Source organism: Sminthopsis crassicaudata, chromosome 3 (genome assembly GCF_048593235.1).
Source record: "Sminthopsis crassicaudata isolate SCR6 chromosome 3, ASM4859323v1, whole genome shotgun sequence".
Classification (NCBI taxonomy): Eukaryota; Metazoa; Chordata; class Mammalia; order Dasyuromorphia; family Dasyuridae; genus Sminthopsis; species Sminthopsis crassicaudata.
This window is the reverse complement of record NC_133619.1, coordinates 173086751-173112030: the sequence shown is the minus strand read 5'-3', so window position 1 is coordinate 173112030 and position 25280 is coordinate 173086751. Positions and strand designations below refer to the sequence as shown.

General features: G+C 35.6%; 1 protein-coding gene across 1 annotated transcript; it reads right to left on the bottom strand.

The window, feature by feature from the left end:
- Nucleotides 1-1150: 1150 nt before the first annotated feature.
- Nucleotides 1151-25108, bottom strand: LAMP1 (lysosomal associated membrane protein 1). The gene is made up of 9 exons (XM_074299576.1): nt 24063-25108; nt 14892-15010; nt 13691-13913; nt 13421-13576; nt 5801-6009; nt 4396-4518; nt 2946-3012; nt 2674-2844; nt 1151-2200 (listed from the first exon to the last, which is right to left on the bottom strand). Exons 1-9 carry the CDS (start codon nt 24109-24111, stop codon nt 2061-2063), a joined length of 1257 nt encoding a protein of 418 aa, XP_074155677.1. The 5' UTR covers nt 24112-25108; the 3' UTR covers nt 1151-2060.
- Nucleotides 25109-25280: the final 172 nt, after the last annotated feature.

Below are 25280 nucleotides of genomic sequence, written 5' to 3'. Positions count from 1 at the left end.
CATGTGTTTGTGTACTCACAAATCCATGTTTTAGGATGCCCAGCATCCTACTGGGCCTTCCAAAGAGAATTCTAACTCATTTTTTAATGACTAGTTTGACCTGATGCACACCTTCACAAAGACATCCCTTAGCAGGTCTTTTTATCATTTTTAAATTTTCTCCTTTGCCTTTATTATATTCTCTGGCATAACCAACTCTTTTGTTACATTTTAATTCCCTTCTCAGATGTAAAGGCAACATCTATGATTTGTTCTATTGTTTTTACACTTTAATCTATTACATCTCTCCAACAAACTTTGAAATTGCCCCTGGCTTTCAGGTGTTTTCCAAAATTGAATCTTCAAATAATGAAATTTTACCATCTTATTAAACAGAGATCTCTGAAGGCAATTCTAAAAATGTATTCTGGGATAACAGCATTTTGGAAATGAATTTGGATGTTTTGAGTTGCTTCCTCATATTATAGGTAAAACTAAATATAACACATGTGGTCTTATCAGTATAGACAGAAAGGAGTATGTAACATTAAATATCTAAGTGCAAGAGATAGAAGAGTTTCAAAGTAGTGTTTTTAATTAAGTTCCTTCAAAGAGAAGGCTGGCATTGTTGGGTTTTTCTTTTTCTTTTCTTTTTTTTTTTTTTTTAAATATCCTTGGCAAAGAGCATAGCAGGCATTTATCTGCTGAATTTGAAGAAAACCTACTATAACTCAAATGCTCACAGAATGCACAAACTGTGGTCCAGGGAGTCTTGGAGGTATGCAAGGTCAAAACTATTTTCATTGTTAACACTAAGATACTTTTAATTTCCTACATGGTAAATGTTTATACATAACCAAAAGGGTTTTTTAGGGGAAGAAATCTTGAAACCAAAAAGAACCCCTAGAATAAAGCAAAGACCAAGATGTAGCCTTGAAACCAGCGCCAGTTTTCACCCCACAGTTACATATATTACTATAGTGCATGCAATCTCAGCCATAATCCATTTAAATTTCAAAGAGATCCAACCAAACACTGTGCCAATTAATTAGTTTTAACTAAAAAAAAAAAAAAAAAAAAAAAAAAAAAACCAAACCACACAATATTGGGAAACACTGATCCCACTGACATACCTAAATGTCAGGTGATAAGAGTACCAGATCCAAACAAACAAAGAAAAAGAATTTTTTATTAGCATTGTTACAGGCAATGCATACATCCGAACTGATCCTTAAAGTGTACAACCCCAACCAAGCTTTAAGCAGATAAATCAGCAGAGTGAAATCTATATTGTACACATGTGCAGAAATAGGATCACCCTGGAACTTCAAACAGAAGAGTGAAATTCACTTTACAAAAAAATGTAAATAAAAATAACACCCATTTTATTTTTTAAAAAAGTACCATCTCTTTTAAGTGGCAGAGCATTAAAAATACCAAAGATATTTTGTCCAATTGAATTCCTATAAGGTCTGAATATTGCATTGTTCACCCTCTGCACATGCCAGGCATTTTCTGGTTTTTAAAGCTAAATTTAAAGAGTTTCAGAGCCCCGCCTTCTGTAGTACTTTTAAATTTAGTTTTTGATTTCTCAGTTGTTATTTGAATCTCTTAAGTATATCAACATAACAATTTGCTAACTTACATCACAGGGCAGTTATAAGTAGTAAGACTGAAGTTTTTCCCTTTATGAGGCTTAAATCTGAAGTAAAGAATGAAATAAATGAATACCAGTCTTAAAAAGTTAAATGATAATGAAGTCAATGCCAATTTAGAAAAGCACTCTTAACCTTAGCTTACGTGTCTACTTTGGTAAATATTAATCTTTAACCAGTTAGCAAAATATTTAACCAAGTTAGCAAAATTAACACCATCATTTCAGAAGATACTCTTTTGTGCATAGTAAATGTTGCAAGATGGACTTCACATTTGATAAAGCAGACTTTGAGGGGGAAGGAAGGGAACAGCAGTTTGCAAGAAAGTGTGCCTCCCTTTCAATACCAATTTAAGCTCAGGGAAATGAACCATAGGCTTCTTGCAACTACTGTTGATCTATAGTGGTGGATAAATAAGTGCAATCTTTAAATTGTTTGATATCCAGCATGACTTCTCTTTCTTCCAATAAGATAAGCAATTAAAACAATGAGGACTAATCCAGCAAGGGCTCCACCAACAGCTATGGGGATCAGCATGTTGTTTTCATCCAGAAGACATTCCTCCACTGAAATAAAAAGGAGGCACCAAAAGGTTAAAATACATTTTTTTTTCTCCTTTCTTCCTTTAAAAGAGACTTTGTTGCCTCTTATATTTACTGGTTTACATAGCTGGGGGGGAGGAAAGGGGGAGAGGTTAGCTCCTATAAGATAGCCAACTGTACAAAGGAAACAAAATACGAAGCAGACCAAACCCATTCCTTCCATCACTAAGGAGGCATATTTTTAAAAGCAATTACATTGCTAACTAAATATTTAATATAACTTTTAAGAGTTACTTAAAACTCTTAAGTTATGCTATGCAAGTTATCAAAGAAGAGTAATTCTCCCAATAGATTTTAAATTTGGAAAAGGAAGGCAGTTATAGAAGAGATTAAAAACAAGAATCTGTGATTTAACTAATCCATATGATTCCATCCTGGTAAGATTACTTCAAAGCTTTCTAGGAGACTACTGAAGGAAGTAAATATTTTCAACTTACCTGATCCAAATTTGTCACCTTCAATCTTGAAAGCCTGGACCCGAACTTTGAATATGTTGACTGAAAATGAGTCTGTGACTTGAACATTTTCTTCTGCATTACACTTGTAAGAATTCCCTACAGTGGCTTGTAGCTCTTTCAGTGAATAATTGAAAGCTTCAAAACTGGGTTCTGTGTAACATATAGTTTTCTTATTAAATCAAATATAATTCTACAGAATACTAAGAAAAATATGTTTTTATGTCAAATAAAAATAAGAGCAAAACTCTTACTTTTAGCATCAGACAAAGTCATGTTTAAGAGGATCCCTTGCAGGAAAAACTTGCTAGTAGTTGCATTCTTTAAGAAAAAAAAAAAAAAAAAACAACATTAAATATTAGACACATTTGACAATAAATTTGATTGATAACAACTTTGGCTTTGGAACCAAAAATAAGGATTTGGAACCAAAATAAACCCATACTTGTTTATTAGAGAAACCACAGCAATTATTATAATGGAGACAAACACCCTTAGCAAGCTTTTCACACAGTCTGAAAGAATTAATGGTACTTTTTTTTTGGGGGGGGGGGGAAATTGAAACAGAAAAGAAACATGAATAAGGAATGGAAAAGATTCACTATCTTAATTTTCCACTTTTTAAGGTTACAAAGCTAATATGCATAAAAAGTAGGATTTCAACCTAGTCTTTTCTCTAAGGCCCAAAACCATAATATATATTCCTATATGCTCTCATTTCAAAATGATTCCTAAATCTAAAAGAAAAAAAGTACTATATAGAGAAAAATAGAATATTATTCTGGCAGAAGGAAGAGCAGACTGTTCGCAAAGACACAGAGATATGTACAAAGAACAGAGAAGACAAGAACACAAATGCAAAATCAGGTTCCAGGGATAAGACTGGAAGCAGGTTATAAAGAGCTTAGCCTTTAGAAAAGCTAAATATAAGGGGTTTGTGTTTTATCCTAGTTTCAACAGGGAACAACTAACAACTTAAGCAGGAGTGTGGACAATGAGATTCCAAAGAAAAGCAGAGGTACACATGAAAAAAATTAAGTGAGGAGGACCTGAAATAGAACAGTGGCCATATGATTCAAGTTATGGGGATAATTCTCATGTCAGCTGTTATCAAAAATCTTTGTTCTCAACACTCCTTCAAGCTCTTTTTAAATTACTGAAGATCTTGTATTTATAAATGTCAATTATATCTATCAATACTTACCATGTTAAAAATGAAAATATCTCTTGTATCACCATAAAGAATTTTGATCTTGCAGACTAGACTCCCCTCTCCCACTCCCCCAAGAGACTCTAGTCCATACTTTGAGAACTGCTGCTCTAGGATAAGATTCTTAAAAATTTTTAATTACTCTGCTATTCTTCCAGTGTCTAAGAAAAATTATATCTTATACATCCATATAATCCAAAGGAACCTTACATTCTGAGTTTGACACTACTACCAAAGATCCATGAATTTCAGGAGTTAAGGTCCTCACTTAATTTCAACATGACTATGATATAATACTGACTTGCTCCTCCTAAATGTACTTTTTAAAGCCAATGTCAAACCTGTCAGCTCTTCTCTTTCCCTCTGAGTCATGCAATCACTGTGAATCAAAGTGATTCTTGCTTTTTGGTTAAGATTAAGACATAATGAAGCAAATACAGGATTCCCTTCAAAGTTTCCTTCCTTCTGCCCTTCCCCAAAGGGAAAATTATTACCATTCCAAAACGGAAAGTGAGAGTAGAATTCTCAGTGGTCAGCTCCAAGACAGCTACTTGAGGACTACAGCTCCCATTTACAGCAGTCTTATTTGGGTTGATATTAATTATTCTTCTAACAGTCTGAGGGGAAAAAAATTAAGTTCTATTACTTCATAAATCCTTCATAGAAAAAAATAAATTCACTATATAGCTGTTCTCCAACTGTTTCCAAATAAACTATCTTTTCTTCTTGCTATGCTCCATTACAACAAATGGAGCCAATGCCACAGAAATTATTTTTAGAGTTCATGAGAAATATCTGAGCAAATCCTTAACACTACACAAAGGTAGAAATAGTTCATTTGATCAAAGGCTCTGAAAATCAGAGTTTAAACTTTGATTTATACTGACATGGAGAACTAAGGATGAAATAAATATCATAAATTTAGGTTTTCCCAAGTTTTGACTGTGCTTTCAAAGTATTTGTTGTTCAAGTGCTTCTATATGTTGGCCCTATTGTGGCAATTTAACTAACACCAATCATATAGTTAACAACATCAATACATGTATATTCCTATCCTATTCCTTGCTCCTAACAGATTGTATACTCTCAATTAATTCCCTTCTTCCTCATTTTTTTTGTTTCTCCAATATTGTAATATTTTTATTCATTCTTTAAAAACAGTGTAAAAAAAAAAAATCCTATATCATAATTCTGTTATATCTTCCAGTAGAAAGAACACACAAGAAAATGAATACATTAAAACTGTTAAAAGTAGAGAAAGCTACCGATCTCTCATTTCTCAACAGAATCAACCTTATGGCTGTTGATTATTCCAAAAATTGTTTACTAGGATAAAAGAATGTCATAGCCCATTATCTTCTAAACCTTGGTCAAAACCTAGAACAAAAGAGTTAGATACACACAATTTACTTGACTCTAGGGAAGCAAAAAGATGAATCACTTAAGCCCCAGATAACCAAAATCTTAAAAAAAACTCGATCTTCACTTGAAGTATTCACTTAGAAAAGTATTAAAATTGTACTAAGTCTCATAGTACAGTATTTATAGTATCCCAGAAAAGAATCAAGAAAATACCTCTCTCTTTTCTTTGAACAGGTAAGTGGAAGCAGGGTCAGGGGAAGAGGTCAAGACTACTGATGTAAAACATTGTACATACTGTTACACATATTGAGTGGTTTGGCTAAAATGCCCTTTTCCTTCTTTTAAATCTTTGTTAAAAGGGATTGATTCTTTTATATATAGTTAAAACTGAAGGTGATTGATCAATAAATTTAAGATTTTTAAAAAGACAAATTAGACTTGAAACTTAAGAATTATTAGACTCCATTTTATAAAGTCTAAACTTCTGTTTGTAAAAAATTTCATATTAAAGATGTCGTATGTAAGGAAAAAACATACCGTATTGTCTTTTTTCTCATAGGTGAAGTTCAGTTGTAAACCCATGCTGGCAAGCAGACAAGTTCCATTTGTGCCACTCACATTATACTTAGAAACAGATGGAGTTTCTGGTGTAGGAGGCCTAGTAGGTGTTGGAATAGGTGCAGTTGTTGTTGGATGTGTAGTAGGCACTGGTGCTGGGGAAGGTGTATCTTGACTACAACGAGTTTCTGAAAGAAAGAAGAAAAGGTCTGATTATGGCTGACGGAATGCAAAAGTCTTATAACCTTAGCTTCCATAAAATCTAATGTCTTTAAATAGGGCTTTAGATTTGCAGAATTTGAAGAAATTATAAAAGATCAAGGAAAGCCATATCTAAAGCCATCTTCAAACAACAGAATTTTAAAGAGTGTGAGAAGGAAATTCCAGTCTTCATTGTTAACCAGCACTCAATATTAAATACCTCTCTGGGTTTTTTCCACAGAAGTTCCTTTTGTTATAGTTTAAATCCATATCCTCATAATCCATTTTTAGCAGAACTCCACTCTCATATATAAAAACTCTTGTACATATGGAGAAAATTTGTTTTTCTGCTTAACCAACATGCCATTAATAATAACATTTGTCCTAAAGATCTGAATAGTTCACAAAGGTGGCTTTGTCTCTTAAATTAAGGTAGTAGCTTGAACCAAAAATCCCAAAGATAATTAAATACTAAGTAAAGAATAAAGAACAATCAGAATGGCAGATGATTACCTAATAATATTACTATTTTTTGTACAGAATAATATTACTATTGTAACTGTTTTAAATTATCACACTCAACTCATAATGTGCAATTATAGCTTCATATGATAATGTTCTTTTTAAATAAATATTTCAGGATTACCCTCTCAAAACCCATCAAAAACCCCCCAAGAAATTACTACTTCAAATTATCCAAGTTATCACTGAGTTACAAATAGCATCTATTATGCAAATATCTTTTTCACTTTTTCCTACCAACATTTTCCCCTTCAATTTCTCAATTAGGTAGTGAGAATTTAGCCCATCCTAATCAGGAGGAAGCCAATCAGTAGTTCTCTTAATGTGTATTTCACCTTACACAAAGATGACTAATATGAAAAATCAATAGTGAAAGGATTATGGGAAGACATAAACTATTTAAATTGTGTATGCCCTTTCATGTAGTTGTACCACTACTCCAAAAGAAATCCAAGAAAGAAGAAGATTCACATATACAAAAATATAACATCTCTTTTTGCAGTGGAAACTGAGAGGGTGTCCATCAATTGGGGAATGTCCGAACAGATTATGGTAATAGAAGACTACTATGCTGTAAAAAATGATGAAGGAGATGGTTTTGGAGAATCAAGTGATGCAAAATGAGCAGAATTAGGACACACTGTAAAGACAAATAATTTTCAAAGTCTTTGGAACTGGATCAACGCAATAACCAATTGCAATTCCAAGACTGGAAAAAGAAACATACTTTCCATCTCCTAAATGAAAAGGATGGAATGGAATATTGACTTTAAAACCTATGTTTGCCAGAGAAAGAAAACTGGGAAATGAGTATGGACCACAACATAACATTTCCACTCTTTCTGTTATTGTTTGCTTTCATTTTTGTTTTTTCTTCTCAGGTTATTTTTACCTTCTTTCTAAATCCGATCTTTCTTGTGAAACAAATAACTATACAACAAGATAACTTTGTGTATATATACATATAGTATTTAACATGTTTTAACATATTTAACATGTATGGGACTACCTGCCATCTAGGAGAGGGGGTAGAGGGAAAGAGGAGAAAAGTTGAAACAGAAGTTTTTGCAAGGGTCAATGTTGAAAAATTACTCATGCATATGTTTTGTATATAAAAAGCTATAAAACACACACACACAAAATCCTATGTTTGCCTCCATTTTTCCTGACATGATCCATGAAAGAAACAAAGCTTATCTATTTCCAAATTTTTCTGTATAATTTTCATCACTCCCCCCCAAAAAAAGAGAAATCTTATTTATGTCTCATGAACCTTTGCTCCCAGGACCCAAATTCAGATAATAATCATGGTTATGACTAAGAATTTTTTTTTTATAAGGTACTCAGTCTATCAGAAAGGGCAAATGAATCTATTTCTTACCAAAGTTTCTAGACCCTCCTTCAGTAACAGCCCTTTTCTGGAGAAAATGTAGTTTATTAATAACCACTTTGAAATGCATTCATAGAACTGATTACAATATTCCAGATATGGGTGTGACCACCACAGAAAAACACTGAAATGACTACCTCATTTATTCTGGACATTATATATTTATGAATGAAGCTCAGTCTTACTATGGTTTTCTTGGCAGTCATGGACTCACATTTATTAAAATTCCTATGTCTTCCTCCCTACGAGGCCTGTTCTTTTACAACTGTTTTTTAAAACAAAAATAAGGCTTTACATTTATATCCATTCTATTTCAATTTGTTGGTTTCAGTTTATGATCCAGTTCTAACCCATTAAGATTTTTGTGAATCTTAACAACTTAAAATTAATTGACAAAATCTTATGGCACAGTTAGTTAATTCATCAGATGACAGAATTTATTTATCTTGATTTTCAGCTTTGCAATAGAAAACAACATGAAAAGTATGGCTTTTGTTCTTCATCCAAACCAACGAAAATATTTAACTAAGTCACAGTACTGTTGCAAAACACTAAATAACTCTTTCCAGGTTGACTCTACTCCATTAGTCCACATTTTTTGAACTTGTCAACCAGTTATGAATAAACTCCATCACCCAGGTCATAAATTAATACATGGTGCCTGCGACTTCCTCTGATATGAGACAACCTTATCAAAAAAGTAGTTTCCCAAAACTGTTATCTATGGGGAAAATATTCAAAAGTAACTTATAAAAATGAAGTTTTTGAAAACCCTAATAGCTTAGGGGATAACTTTTGTTCTAAAATTTACTAATAAATCAAGTGTTACACAAGCTACCAAGCTATTTTACAGAGCTAGATGAAATAATAAAACGTCTAGAAAAGCAAAAGTTGTAAAGAAAGATGCTGGAAAAAGATAGGAATAAAGGAAATTAAAATATTATTTCTAGAATACAAGCTATATTATAAAGCAGTAACAACCAGAACCATTTAAAATTAAATTTTAATTAAAAAATGAAAAACAAAAAAGTAAAACAGACTAGATGTAAAAGAATCAAAATTTGAACTCAAAGATTCAATATTTGATAATCCCACAAAATATATATTACATATGAAAAAACTCTTTATTAACAAGAACTGTTGGGAAAACTAGAAAGCAAGATGGAAGAAATTAGGTTGAAACCAATATCCAAAAGATGAACAGTAAGAATAGAAAAGCATGGCACAATTTTGTGAGAATAGTTTCAGGACAAAAATGTAGGAAAAGCTGTGGTTTAAAAAAAAAAAATAGCAAGATAAGCACATTAATGGATTACTGATAAAATTATTTGTTGACTAGTCCACCTATTCTGGAAAATAGCTCTGGAGAACTATATTCTCCCCTTTGACCCATGATAGCAGTATTATGAGAAAGAGTCTCTATATACTAAAAATATATTTTATAGCGACTAATAAGTAGAAAGAGAATGCCCACCCATTGATTCTGACTGTTGTCAGATAAATGTAATGGGATATCACTACACCACAAAATCAGTGAAGTGATACAAAGCAAAGTACAAAACAATTTAAAACAATGATTAAAGTTTCACCTTATGAGGAAGATGGACCAGAGAAAAGATAAGATTACCAGGATAAATGATTCTCCCAAAAAAGTCAAGGCAAAGCTGCTCATTTCTTATTTATTTGGCTTGATTTTGCTGCCAAGGAGAATACATTTTAGACTGAAAATGACATAACAAAAATGGCTCCTAGGAAGATGGTATCCCATATAGAGATAAAAACTTCATAGCATTGAAGGTAAAGCTTCAATGCAGAATCAAATCACTTCATTCAAACAGTATATCCTGGGGTATTATAAAAACTGCCAATTGTGACTAAGCTACTATTTGTGACGGCTGAATACAGAATTGAAGAAAAGCAAAAACCTCAATTTTAGAAAAAAACAAAAGCACAATATTGTCAAACTCTAAGTTTCACTTAATTTCTCATAAAATTCTAGAATTTATTTTCAAAGAAATAGTTAATAAAGCTCTCAAAACAGAAATGTAACTGCAAAGAGATAATTTGGGATGTTTTCATGAATACCTAACCAATATTTTTCCCCCCACAGGAATTATTAAACTGGTAGATAGGAGACTGTTGTAGATCTATTTTTAATCTAGATTTCAAAAAAAAATTTCATTCATGTATTCAGAAAGTATTCAGCATCTATCTGTATACCAGGTACCACTTGCAAATCCTAGAAATACAAAGACAAAAATAGCCCTTGTCCTCAATGGAAGCTAACCTAGTATAATGGAAATATGCTGGATTCTGGAATAAAAAGGACTTAGATTCATATCTGGGTTTTTGTAATTTTTCTACTCCAAAATTGCTTATCTTGAACTTGAACTGAACTAGATGACCATTAAAGTCTCCTGAAATTTTCATTTTATGATCTTAAGATTATAATTTATAGAAAGAAAGGTCAAACAATATAAGACAAGTAAATAAATACAAAATATATACTATCTGATGAAGAGGTACAATTAAATGCATTCTGAATTGGTTAGAGTCAAAGGACCTAGAGATTTGAGTTCACTTCACACTTACTAAATTAATGTGAATAGCATTTAAAAACATTTAATGTGATACTATTCTACAATAGTAGAACACAGCTAACAAGAACACAGATAAGGTATACTACTTATACTATGACCCTGTCAGGAGTCTTGTGTTCAGTTCTGTGTCCTACATTTTAGAAAGAACATTGATAAGCTAAACAAGGGCCTTCTCAAAGAACAGTCTAAAGTTCATGCCACATCAGAACTATCTAAAGGAATTAGACAAATTTATCCTGGAAAGAAGAATGGAGAGGAGAGTGTGATGGTAGAAACCTAATAGTTGTCTTCAAAAGTACTTGAAAGGTAGTCAGTATAGAAGATGGATCAGAATAGTTCTGCTTTGCAAATATGAGTAAGTAAAAGAAATTTCCAAAAAGCAGAATTAGCCTTGAGATAAAGTGTGACCCAAAGTGGAAAAGGCTGACAAGTAATTTATGGTCCCCTGAAAGTCTTCAAATAAACTTATAGTTGTGATGTATTAGATTTATTTTTCAGGCATGGGTTGGCCCAGATGGCAATTAAGGGTCCTTTCAAGTCTGAAATTTTTTGACTTTTTATATCATTTAGTTCCCCTCAATTGTCTAACTCTACCATTTTAAATGAGAAAACATTTTCATATATTCTTTCCAGCAATTCAAGTATTTTCTCCCCCAACATATCAATATAATCATCTAATCACTCCCCCCCCCAGCATTTAAAATGTTTCCTTTTGTCTATATCATGTTCAAACTATTCTGGCTTAGCTGTGAGGACAGCTCATGCACTATTTGCTTTCTATTATTGCTCAAAATAAACATTTCATACCATACAGTAAATTATCCTCTCCATTCCTATAGTGTCTATGATCATGCCTTAGAATCCCTCCTTGTAAGATGCTTCCTCCTCATGATAGCAATCCAACTGCAATGATCATTATCTTCTACATGATTTACTTGCAGTCAGCTCCCCAAGATTTTTAGTTATAGGTGGAGAAGTGTTATAGGTGGACAACTTAGTTATGCTGGTTGGATTTTATTCCCCTCTATCCTATTTAGAAGACAGACACTGCCTAACTTTGGGCTAGGCATTCAGCCTATATTCATTTATAGATGAAAAAACTGTCACACTGAGATGGTAACATGTCTAAAATCATATAACTAACTATTGATACTGCTAAGTAGTAATAAAAAAGGCAATGGTCTAAAAGGAAATCACATCAGAAGATGTAACTATAATTTTACTTCTGTCTCTTAACTATGTGACCATGGACAAAATTTCTAAGTTTCCGTTTTCTTATAAAAATTCTCTGAATCTAAAATTCTATAAAATGTAGCAATTTTTCAAATTATCTTCTAGACCTAATCACAAAGATGGAGTCTCTCTTCTATGTATGAGACAAGATTATGATATTAAAGCCTACTTGCTTTTGTAAGATAATAAGAGTCAAGATGGAGGAGCAATAGAGAAGCACTGGCAAATTTATTTCCCTGCTTCTTAAAAAGAGATCTAGATTTTTCTAACTGAGAAATCCAAGGGAAAAAAAAATTACCGTGAGCTATTTTTCCAGGACAAATGTGCTCTGGATATCAGAGCCATATGCAAACATTGGGGAAAAGATCCAGCAGGAAAGCTATATAACAGGAAAAAAGGAGGTCACAAATCCAAAATATAGGGAGAAAAAAATTATTCAAGGTACAGGAACAGTGCCAACTGGCAGCTCTATTGAACAGTATCCAGTTCAGGGTCACAGATCCAGGGAAAATTGAGGAAGGGATCTGTGCTTAGGTGGTGCCATCCCAGGGGGAGGAACCATTTCAGGTTCTAAGCTATGCTCTGAGCAAGAAATTAGTATCAAAGTAAGCAGCACTTGTATGGTTCTAATACCAAAAGCAAAGTGAGGTCTCAGTTCCAGACTCCAAGCAGTTTGAAGCTTGCAATACCACAACCAGGACAGGACTCCTAGACCAAAAGGGAACCTACAATTTTGTCACTCTGAACTAGCAGAACTTTCCAGCTAGCTGATTATCACAGAATCCAGCACAGTCTACCGAAACTCCATATGGGGCAAATTTATAATTGTTGCTCCTAACCCCAGGTCAGAAATTTGCAAAGCTCAAACTAAGAAGACAATGATCACACTTCATCCTTGATTAGACCTCTGAGAGAACTGAAAGCTTGCAGATTCCCAACCTGAGCTATTCCTGAGATCCTGGCATAATAAATGAAATATTCAAAATCCCAAAAAAGCACCCACCAGACCACATCTTCCTTCAGAAGTACATAGAGTCCAACCCTAATATGAAGTTAGGAAGCAGGATGGAAAAAATAAGCAAACAAACAAATAAAAAAGAACCCCACAATTAAAAATTATTACAATTACAGGGAAGTTGAAGTCACAAACCCCAGAGGAAGGAATCTACAAGCAAAACCTCAAAGAAAAATATAGCCTAGGCAACAAGTTCAACTAGAGTTCCTAAAAGAGATGAAAACAGTTTTAAAATATTAAAAAACAAATGGAGATTGCTAAATAGGAAAACTAGAAATGTAAGAGCTATGAAAGAACTGAAAAGGAAATCAACGGCTTGGAACAAGGGGTACAGTATGAATGTTACCCAAGAAACAGACTTATAATGATCCACAGAAGCTAAGGAGATAGCACTTGTTCTCCGCACTTTACCTCTTTTAATCAACTCTCAAGAACCCTAATTCATTCAGGTCAATTTAGCTTAAAGAAAAAGATAGCTTGGCAGATTGTTCTCCTTAACAATCAATTTTTATCAACTTATTGTTTGCCAATATGGATGTTAATCCATAAATTATTGTGCCCAGACATAAGGCAATAGGAACATAGCAATGTTTAGTCATTTAAAACACAACAATGATTAAGTAATTAAAAGCACTTACCTTCCTTACTGAAGTTGTTATTTGAAAGGTATGCCTGAATAGTGACATCCCTCAGGGTTACTGTTACGTTATTCATACTTATTTGATTGTCACTGATACATCTGTATTTTTTATCTATATCTGCCTGAATATCAGTTTGGGATTCCACACTCATTTCTGTATATTAAAAAAAAAAAATAAAAATTTAATAAAAATTTACAAATAATGAAGAATTTCATGATTCCCCCCTCAAATTTTCTCCACAAACTGGTCAAATACATTTATCTTTACCTTTGGAAGTTGCACTTGCATTAGGGAATAAATCTTTATCTGACAAGTTAAAAGCAAAACTTAATAGTTGAACTTGGTAACTCTTTGAAGTCCTTGTGAAATTCATAGTCAAAGTATGTCCTCCTCCAAAACCAATCACTAGGATGGGATTAGATGCATTCTCTTGACCACAACTGCTGCTATTCAATACCGCTGCATTTTGTGGAAGATCAAAACTTGTATTCTACAAGACAATTACATTGAAACCTTGTTAGAATAAAGTTTAAGTGAATTCACAGATATCTTCTGTACATGTGACTTGTTGGTTAAAGCTCATTCACTCATACGGGAATTCTCTCTATATTAATATAAATCAGCACTTGTCCATAACATATTGTCTTAAGTAAGCGGTCTTCAAGAAATGGGAGATGACCCTAAGACAGCCTATTAAGGTTTTAAATTTAAACCCTGTTATGTTCAAAGAAATGGCATTGATATATGGAGGGGAAAAACCCCTACACATGTCACCTGCCAATATTCTGTATTTGCTTTCAATTACAGATACTTACAGTGAAAAAAGTATGCATTTAAAATATAAGTTACCAACTTATTTTTTACAACCCATTTTTCTCACTGAAATGAAATTACCCAGAAAGTGCAGAGCAAAGCATCAGTCTAAAGAACTCTTCCCTCACAGGAAAAGCAAACACTTTTTTAAAAGCTTGTCATTTGGGGGCAGCTAGATGGCGCAGTGAATAGAGCACCAGCCCTGAATTCAGGAGGACCTGAGTTCAAATCTGGTCTCAGACACTTAACACTTCCTAGCTGTGTGACCCTGGGCAAGTCACTTAACCCCAGCCTCAAAAAAAAAAAAAAAACTTGTCATTTGACAAGAAACACTAAGCTTCTTTACCCTTTCAGTTATTAGGTTAAAAATTGCTTTAAAAGTAATAATGACGGGGCAGCTAGGTGGCACAGTGGATAGAGCACCAGCCTTGAATTCAGGAGGACTCGAGTTCAAATCTGATCTCAGACACTTAATACTTCCTAGCTGTGTGACCCTGCAAGTCATTTAACCCCAGTCTCAAAGAGAAAAAAAAAAAGTAATAATGACAATAGTATTAACATAGGAACTAATAAAAGAAGAAAACTGTACCTTTGGTGAAGGTTAAAAAACTAAAACAAAATTCAATGTTTGTTAAAATCTTGAACTATTACTTACCAGAAAACCACCCTTAGTGGTGTAGTTCATAATAAAGGCAGCTGAGAAGTTAGCCATTATGCATGCAGTTTTAGTGCCATTTTCTACCACAAATATTGAAGATGCAACATGTATGAGTCCTGTTGACAATGAGGGAGGAAAAATTAAAAACTCAAATGAAAATTACCTTTAGGAAAATAGGACATTCAAACCGTTTCCTCCACCCTTCCCCAGAAAGTCATATACCACACAAAACTTGAGAACAGTCACTTACCAGTTCAACCATAAATGGAAGAGTACCCTCTTACACTTAGAGAATCTTAAATCTAAAATCTTTAGGGGTGAGGTAGAGAAAAAAAGTCAATACCACTCAAGGCAGCCCATTCCATTTCTGGCAGCTCTAATTGTTTAGTTTTTTTCTGGTTAAGACTAATTTTATTTCTTTCCAACTTTTTACTTATTCTGAAACAGGTTTAATCCTTCCCTCACTTAATTAATAGCTCCTTATAGGCCCAATTCTTACAACTGATCCTCACATCATAGCCTCTGCTCCACCATCCTAAATGCCTTCTCTCTGGCCACTATTATAATAAAATTTCTCTTAAATCATGGTGTTCAGAACTAAACATCCAGATGAGATCTGACAAGGGCAGAGTACAATGAAATTACCACCTCCTTACTCTTAAAAGCTATGCTCAGATTAATGCAACCCAAGTTTGATTAACTTTTTTTGGTTGTTATGTCACATTGCTGGTTCATATTGAGGTTGCAGTTCATCAAAACACTCAAATCTTTTTAGAACTTTCCAACCCATGCCTCTCCCATTTTTTATTGGGGAGAGGGTGATTTTTTTTCTTTTTAATAACTGCTTATGTATGAGATTCTAGCCTGTAAAAAAAAATCCTTTTGGATTCTGATTTTGTCATGCAGCATGTAAGCCATCCAGAGTCTACCTTTTGTGTCTTCAGAAAATCTGGTGAGCATATCACTCCTTTTATCCCAATCATTAATAAAAACTATTAAACTGCACTAACTTTCCAATTCCAGATCCTTAGGATAGTCTACTAAATACCTCTTAGTTACGACACTGAACAATTAACCATTATTCTATGTCAGGAATGTCAATTAGTTTTGAATCTATATATGACCATGTAATCCATATCTTCACAAGAATAGTATAAAATATTTTAATCAAAAGTTTTACTAAAATCAACAGCAATAGTGTTACAATGATCAATTGAAAATAATCTAGCAATTTCTTGGAAATTTGATCCAACACAATTCCAAAGAATTTAAGATGAGAAATGCTATCCATTTCCAAAGAAATGGAGTATTTTTTGGTTTCTTTCTTTTTTTTCTTTCATGTCTGTATCCTCTTTAGCAACATGATTAATAAGACAATACGAATGATTTTATATAAATAATCTGTATCAAAGTGCTTGTTTACTCAAGGAAAGAGGAGAGTGTGGGGGGGGGGGGATTTTGGAACTAAAAATTATATTTTTTTTGTATTTTTTTATTATAGCTTTTTATTTACAAGCTATATACATGGGTAATTTTTCAGCATTGATCCTTGCAAAACCTTCTGTTCCAACTTTTCCCTTACTTTCCCCCTTCCCTCCCCCAGATGTCACGTAGATCAATACATGTTAAATATGTTAAAGTATATGCTAAATACAATATATATACAAAATATCCATAGTTATTTTGCTACACAAGAAAAATCGGACTCAGGGAACTAAAAATTATTTTTTAAATGTTTTAAAAAATTGCTTTTGCAAATGAGAATAAAATAATATTCTTTAAAAAAAAAAGTTTTTACTAAAAATAATATGAAGCAGTTATGCACTGCAGCTGATAGATTTCTAGGCTAGGAGTCTCATCTTCCTGAGTTCAAATGTGGCCACAGTAAGTAAGCCTAGTAAGGCTAGTTATATGAGCCTGTTTAAGTCATTTTACCCTGTTTTGCCTCAGTTTCTTCATCTGCCAAATGAGCTAAAGAAAGAAATGGCAAACCACTCCAATATCTTTGCCAAGAAAACCCCAAATAGAGTCACAGAGTCATGATAAAACTGAAACGACTGAATCACAACAAAAATACACATATAAACTATAATCCACAATATTCCCCACTCTACTAATTTAGTAATCTTGTCAAAAAGAAAAAAGGTCAGTTTGGTAAGTGTAGATTATTATTATTATTATTATTTTGTTTTTTTTTTTTTGGCTGAGGCAATTGCGGTTAAGTGACTTGCCCAGGGTCACATAGCTAAGCAATGTTAAGAGTCTGAGGTAACATTTGAACTCTCGTCCTCCTGACTTCAGGGCTGGTGCTCTATCTACTGCACCCCCTAGCTGCCCCTATGTGACTTATTCTTGAGAAAACCATGCTCACTTTTTATATTCACTGTTTCCCTTTCGGGTATTCACCAACCACTTTTTAAATGATTTTCCGAGGAATTTAAGCTCACTGGTCCATAAACCAGTGACTTTGTAGACTTTTCTTCCCTTTTTTAAAAACAGAAACAAAACTTGCCTTTCTCCAAACTCATAGTGACTATTTTTCCACATGATCATTCAAATGTCACTGAGTGTTGCACAATCCCATCTGCCAGTACTTTAGAAACTCAAAAATGTAATTTATCTATAGGCAATGCTTAGTAGATAGTTATCAAAAGTAATACTTCATCAAGAGTAGCTAAGAAATATGTTACTATCTCCTTATTTTTTGTTATTTCCAGAGTAAAGTTCTTTGGAAGAACAGAACCAAAGAGCAGCTCTGCTTTCTCTCGTCAGTTATCATCCCATCCACTTCAAGCAGATATCCTATTCTTTCTTTGATCACCCTTCCCCTTAATATAATTTAGAAGCCTCACCTCATTTTGAGGTTTAACAATCCTTGCATTCTTTTCTGAGTCTATGTACCTCTTTTATGTTCATTTTCTGTTAACCTGCCCTCCTTCCATCTTCTGTACTTTTAAAAAGTTGGCTAGTTAAGTTTCCTGTACATCCAAAATCACTCTTAAAAAAAAAATAAATCCCATTTCTCTTTTTCGTTGGAATTTTTCCTTTTGGGTCTTCAGAATTTCATTCTTCAGCATCTCAACTTTCCAGGCTTCTGATATCATCATCTCAATCTGCCCCCTTTAGCCATTAGTGATCTATGGATTTCTCCATAGCAATTGACACTGAAGATTTTATCTATGTACACATTCCTCTCCTCTCTAGGGATTTTCAAGACACTGCTATCTTGGTTCTTGATTCTTGTAGCTATGTAATCATTCCTTCAGTTTCTTCTGATAGACTATAAGTCCAAATCATAACTGTCCTAGGCCCCTTTTTCTCTTAAGTTCTCAGTTCTCAGACTGTCCCACACCCTATTCATTTTCACCTCTTCACATCGCCTTTTCAGACCATCCTAATGGAGACTTCCCTAGGACCTAAGAGCCTTAGTATTGAATAGGGCTATCCTAAAAATCACATGCTTTGCACTAGGCCATAGCCCCACAGCCATAACCAAAAGAAATAATCGCTGTGGAGAAGAGGACCACTTTTCTCACCACCACCAGCTACAGCCCAAGAGCCCTATAAGTGTCAGACAATACCACCCAGTGTGGCCTCTCCGTGCCCCAAGCAGAGGTAATATAGTAATAGGTTCTGAAGACCCAGAAAATTTTCATCAATAGGACTGCCAAACAATTCAACATCAAAAATGATGAACTGTGATTGGAAATGAGACACTGAAACAATCTCTATTTGTTATCTTCCCCATTATAATATGAATTTCACAAGAACAGAAACTTCTTTTCCTCTCTGTACATCTGTTTAATAAACATTTAATAAATTCATTCCTTCCTGCACTCATTTATTGATCCACTGATACACTCAGAGAGACTCGGATAGCAGCAACTTTCTCACTCTAGTCTTTGTATCACCAGCAACTAATAGAGACTTTCTAGATAGCCACTGTACCTTTTAATAAATCAAAGCAGTTAAATTTCAGCTTTTAAAAGGCAGAGTGAAGCTGGAACTTAAATATATTACAGTTTTCCACACTTGAACATGATACTGAACTTCTTTGACTCATAAAGAGGGGAGATAATAATCCCAGAACACTAAGCCACAGCTCAGTCAGCTTCCTACCCTACCTAATTATCTAGAACCATAGCTTTAATAAGCTAGGAAGTGGGAAACAGGATTATCTCTAAGGTTCTTGTTCTTATTCTTATTCCAGAATTTGGAAGCAGCTGATGGAAGCCTTGAATTCAAATTCAGCCTAAAATGCTTACTGTTTTACAACCCTGGGCATGTTACTTTATCTATTTTACCTCAGTCCTAAATTGCTGGGTATAACAGCAGCAGGGTAGTTTCAATGATCAAATGAGATAGTACTTGTAAAAGCACTTAGTGCAAAATACCAAAAATGCTTAGTTTCTTTCCTCTCGCCTAAAAGGATTATAATCTAACTAGAATAGAGCCTTAATCAAAAGTAGGATCTGAATGCCTGAAGGTACCTCTATAAGCAAAAAGTAATCAAATTATTCAAGAATATTTACTATATGTGGCTTACAGGGAATATCAAGACAAAGCCAGACCATTCCCTGCACTCAAGAAGGTTACATATTATTTAGGTGGTTCTTGAATTTATGTAGAATACATGTTCTCTTAAAACTGGATAATGCTATATAAATTCGAGGTAGACTACAATGTCAATTTTTCTTTCTGAAGCTCCAAATACTAAATTTTAGGCTCAAGATGAAATAACCAATGAATTACTCACATACCAGTAATACAAGTAATATAAAACTGACTTAAAATACCACAGAAAGAACCCCATCAAGTTCATTCTGGAACAGTCCAAAATGGAAGGATTTCCTATTTTGTTGTCTATGATTGCAAAAGTCTCCTTGTACAATTATATTTAATTTTATCTAAATTGGAAAAGTTGCATTAAAATCAAGAATAATAGGGGTAGCTAGGTGACACAGTGGATAGAGCACCAGCCCTGAATTGAGGAGGACCAGAGTTCAAATCTGGTCTCAGACACTTAACACTTCCTAGCTGTGTGACCCCGGGCAAGTCACTTAACCCCAGCCTCAAAAAAGAAAAAAAAAAAAAAAAAAAAAATCAATAATAATGGAATCAGAAGACCCAGATTTTTAATCAAGGTTCTAAAAGCTACCTCATGGTGTGACCTTAGATGAATAAATTCACCTCTACAAATATATTTCCTCAAATGTAAAATGAGAGTTGGGAATTAAATTAGCTTTATCACATACCTTGCAGCTCTCAATTCCCAATGTCTGGGATATCAAAATATTGTAAGAATGCTTGTACATAGATATTTAACTACAGCTCTAATTTAAAATAAAGCACAAAAAATATTCGGCATGGAAGAGAAGTTATCACATTTACTAATCATGTTCATATAATCTTTCTAAAGAATAAATTTACAAATAGATCACGGACAGATCATGGACAACGTACATACATTTCCTATCAATACTGCAAATACTTTGTACAAGTACCTTAAGTCACTGAGCTATCTACAAATCACTTTCTCACAATACAGCTTCAATAATGTATTCCAATATATCCCAGAAAGTTTGCTAAGGCAGTTTTTAAAAAATCATTTAAGTGAGGGCAGTTAGGTGGTCCAGTGGATAAAGCACCAGTCCTGAAGGAGGACCCAAGTTTAAATCTGAGTCAAGACACTAGCTGTGTGTGACCCTGGGCAAATCACTTAACCCCAACTGCCTCAGCAAAAAAAAAAAAAACAAAAGAAAAAGAAAAAAAAAACCACTTAAGTATCAAAATAAAAATGCTTGAGTGGTAATAGACTTCTAACAAAAATCTAACAACTTTATTAGATTTAGAAAGGTTACTTTCTTCCTTTGAACTATAATGAATCCATAATTTTAGTGTAAGTAGGTATTTCTTCCCAAGAGTTCTTTCATGTCTCTTCAGAATCCTGCTCTAAACATTTACCTAATTTGCCCTAGGCCTTTCTGTGAGCTTATTAATATTTTTTCCAAGGATTGCTGAAATCTTTTCCCCTCAAAGATATAATCCATCTCTCACTATAGAAAATGAGTGTGGACCACAACATAGCATTTCCACCCTTTCTGTTATTGTTTGCTTGTATTTTTGTTTTCTTTCTCAAGTTTTTTTTAATCTTTTTTCTAGATCCGATCTTTCTTGTGCAGCTAGATAATTGTGTAAATATGTATACATATATTGGATTTAACATACTTTTAATATATCGAACATGTATTGAATTATCTGCCATCTAGGGGAGGGAGTGGAGGGAAGGAGGAAAAAAGTTGGAACAGAAGGTTTTGCAAGGGTCAATGTTGAAAAATTACCCATGCCTATGTTTTGTAAATAAAAAGCTATGAAAAAAAAAGATAATACATCTCCCAACACTCATTCCTTTTCCTGTTATGTGTGTTCTTTATGATAAACTAAGAAACTGTTTGGAAACTAAAAGACAGGAAAACTAATCTCTTTCCCAGTCTATGAATCAACAGGAAGAGAAATTAGACACTAAGTTAACTAGTACTTTAATTTTTAAAATGCTGACCTGAGTGAAATCGCCTTTTTCATTTTGTAAGACTTTTCCAAAACCACACATTGCAAATAAGTAAAATATCTAAAATTATATAATTGCTTGTTTTGTAAATGTGGAAGAAATGTATTTAAATAAATTTGTTAATGGTGGATGTTTTTCTAACTTTCAAAAAAAAAAATCCCCTAAATAGTGTATAATTAAATCAAAATCCACATCTACACAATTCTGAAGATCATATACATTTCATCTTAAATAACAAGACTGTGCTTTTAGTAGAAAAACTGATTCAAGCCTTTCAATCTTTTGAGTTAAATAAAAATGTATTCTAGCAACCAGGCCTAGCCTATTTGACTTCCCTTAGAGAGGAAAATATAAGAAAATTATTTGAATTGTCTAATATCTTTCAACTCAAATAAAATTAGTATTTAGCCAAGTACCTAATACAATGCAATGCACCCTGTAAATAGATGTATAATAAACATTATGCATAAGAAAAATGGAAAGACTATGACATACCAATGAAGGTATTATAACCTGTGGCAGAATATACCTTCTTTTATTTAAGGAAGGGTTAACTGAGTGTAAGTTCATTTTAAAAAATGGTCTTAGATTATTAACGATAACAGTAGTGAAGGAACATAATTGTATATATTTGGATAATTGTTTCCCTTTAATATAGCCTAAATGAACTTTTGTTAGACTATTTCCTTTAAATCAAATTAATGTGATTTCTAGAAATTAACTTTAAATACAGGGTGTGAAAATAAGGTGTAGCTGTCCCACTAAAAGTATAATTAAAGAAATAAGAATTCAACCTATATTATCAATATCTTATGGTCTATTTGAAAATCAATATGCTATCCTGTTTTGGGTGGGTGGGTGGGGGCAGAAATAAATAAGGATGCACTTTACTCTTGCCTCCTCCAAAGTTTTCAAGAGGCTACCTGGGTTCTAGGTATAACGTGAGATCTTATTTCTGAATTCAGGAAGGAAATATGAGCAAGAAATGGCTTTTTCTCCCATTCATGGAGGTTAGTTTTCAAAACAAACAGGAAAAATGAATTATACTGCTTACAAACATTTCTAATAAAATACAGTAGGTACTGTATTTGCGACAAGACAAAATAGCTGACTTGTTCAAACAACTCCACTTGTAACTAATTACACACGATGGCAAGGTTCACCAGTCACATGCAAAGGTTTCAGGTTTACTACTGGAACAAGGTCATCTCTGTAGCTATAGAAGACTCAGAATTAAATTATTTTACTCAACAGGTATTAGTATTTACATGTGTGCTCTTGGTGATTTCCGCTCTAAACAGGGTATAAAGTATTACTTATTGTATGAATATATGCACACATTTACATTTTCCAAAAATCCAAACACATTCTAATCATTGATTTGCTCTGCACTGAAGGGCAAACTCCTGGAGAAAAAAGAAACCATAATAAAGATAAAGGAACCGGTATGCATGGCGAGGGAGATGGGTCTTTATCTTATAAAACATCTGCAGTTAAGACTATGGAACAGGTGCTGATTTCCTTTCTCTACTCTTCAGTGAGCACTTTCAAGAAATCCTTAGATTCTTAGCAAGGTTCCAGTGAGCCTGCACCAATCATTTGGGAGCCATGAGTCTCCCAGACATTTGAGTTCGTAACATTTGCAGTGCTTCCCCCTCACAGCCCAGAGGAGGAAGGTGATGAAAAGCACTGCCCCAGTTTTAACACACGAAGGAACTCAGGCTCAGAGACAAGTGACTTGCCCAAGAATCCCCAAGCTGTGGGAAGTGTCTGAAGTCCCCAGGTCTTATGACTGCCAGGCCTCTCAGCGGGGAAGGAGCAAGGGAGTACCCGTATCTTGGTCAAGGCTACGGACAAGATCTCAGAAATTCCCAAACTTTAATTTAGATTCCATCGAATTTGAAGAACCCAAGAAAGGGAAGGATGGGAGTGGCTGTTGCGAAATCCAAGGACCACGTCCAAGAGGCCCTGGGAATCTCTCCCCAGCCTCTCCCCCGGGAAAGCCACAGAGTCACAACAAGCTGGGTCGATTTCTCAGGAAGATCTGAACTTCTTACAGTGTGTAAGCGCGGGGCCCACATGTTTTGCTTTCTCTTGGCTCGGCTGACCAGGTCAACAAAACCAACTATCTGAAAACCAGTGACAAATCAATAAATAAAAATATGAGGCAAGAAGTTAAAAAAAAAAAAAAAAGTTTCTTGTTAGTTTAAACCCTCAACTTAAAAACGTTCCTCGTGGCGGATGGCAAAGGCCAAACCCGAGGCTCCGGCCCGTGCCCTTTCCTCAGGCCTGAGGCCTGGAGCTGATCGCCACTATCGAGAGGATTGGGGGACGGGGGTGTCACAAAATAGAAGTCTACGTTTGAGGCCCTATCCAGGTGCCGCCCCACCTCCATACCTCCTCCGGACCAAAACCATTCCCATACCCCGCGGCTTCGTCAGGGCAGAGTCAGCCGAGGCCAAGGCCGGCCTGCCGGGGAGGAGGGAGCAAGGCCCGGAGCAGGGGCCTCCTTCTCCACATCCCACCACCCTCCGCTACGGTCTGCGCCGATCTTCTCTTTAGCCGAGGCCCGGGCCCCTCCCCACCCGCCTCCATCTTACCGAGAAGCAGCAGCCGCTGAGGCGTCCGGGCGCCACCGGGGCCAGCCATGGGCGCAAAAAGGAGGGACGGACGGACGGACAGACGGACGGACGGACGGGGGGGGGGGCACGCCGAGCGGGCCGGGGGCACGAGACGCACTCGGGGAGCGAGCCTGGCGGCGGTTGGCAGTGACGACGGCAGCGGAGGCGGGGGGCGAGGGGCACCCCAACTTGCTAACCGCCGAGGAGGGGCGCGCTGGCGGAAGGGAAGTGGTGGATGAAGGAAGAGACGAGAAAGAAAGGGAGGGAGGGGGTAGAGGTTATGGGGAGAGCAAGACAAATGACGTCCCAGCCAACGAAAGAAGAAACCCCAGTAGCTCCGGGAACCGCAGCTCAAGGAGACCCCGGCGGACAGCTTTGCCGATCATGTGATCGCCGCAGCGAGACCGCCCCTCCCCATCCCCCACGTTGTCACGTGAGCCCCTGCGGAGAAGACGGGAGGGGGAAAGAGACTGTGTGGAGAGTTCTCGCGATATGACGGGTTCCGCGGGAGAGGACTAGCCCTAAGTATTTTTGTTCTTTAAACTCGAAATCCCGCGCTATCGCCGTTATTCAAGCCCGAGGCTTTCCGTCTTATCAGAAGTTCTTACTCTTCGATCGTCTCTCCTTACCCTAGGGTGGGAGGGGGGATGGGAGAGGGCTGGGGATTTCCTGAGGCCTTCGGAGCTTTACTTTTGGGTGACCCTTTTGGCGGACTCTGAGAAGTGGCGAGCGGAGGCCTCTTGTCCTGCGAGCCCCGCCAGGGAGCGATCACCTGCCTGGCAGCCTGGAGTCGCAACCCAATCCCTAGAGCTAGAGATCGCTGTGGGACGGGTGGGATGCGGAGCAGGAAAGGGGGTGAAGGGACTGAAGGGAAAAAGGAAAGGCTGAAGAAAGGAACAGTACTTCCGGGGGAAGAGGAGAAAGGAAGCGCAATGGGGAAATGGAAACTTTGATACAGCAGCCTTGCTTTCACTCGCGGACTACTTAGAGAAAAGACCGTTTTCCAAATAAAGACAATCTTTCCCGCGTTACTTCTCGCTGGTGACCAGGATGCGGTCACTGAGGGCTCGCTGCCTTAACCTCGGGGTTCGAGGTGAAGGAGTGACCACTTACGTCAGTCGATAGACCCCAGCCCAGATAAAGAGCGAATCGTAATGGAAGGTCTTTAGGAATGCCCGTGTGGCTGGATGGGAAGGA

Bases quoted from the DNA above. Each gene is read 5' to 3' on its own strand.
- LAMP1 (XM_074299576.1), bottom strand. From the start codon at position 24,111: ATGGCTGGCCCCGGTGGCGCCCGGACGCCTCAGCGGCTGCTGCTTCTC. The intron at 6,010-13,420 runs GTAAGTGCTTTT...TCTTTCTTTCAG, and splicing joins TAACAACTTCAGTAAGGAAG to AAACTCGTTGTAGTCAAGAT. The intron at 3,013-4,395 runs GTAATAATTTTC...TTTTTCTTAAAG, and splicing joins TCACTTTCCGTTTTGGAATG to AATGCAACTACTAGCAAGTT.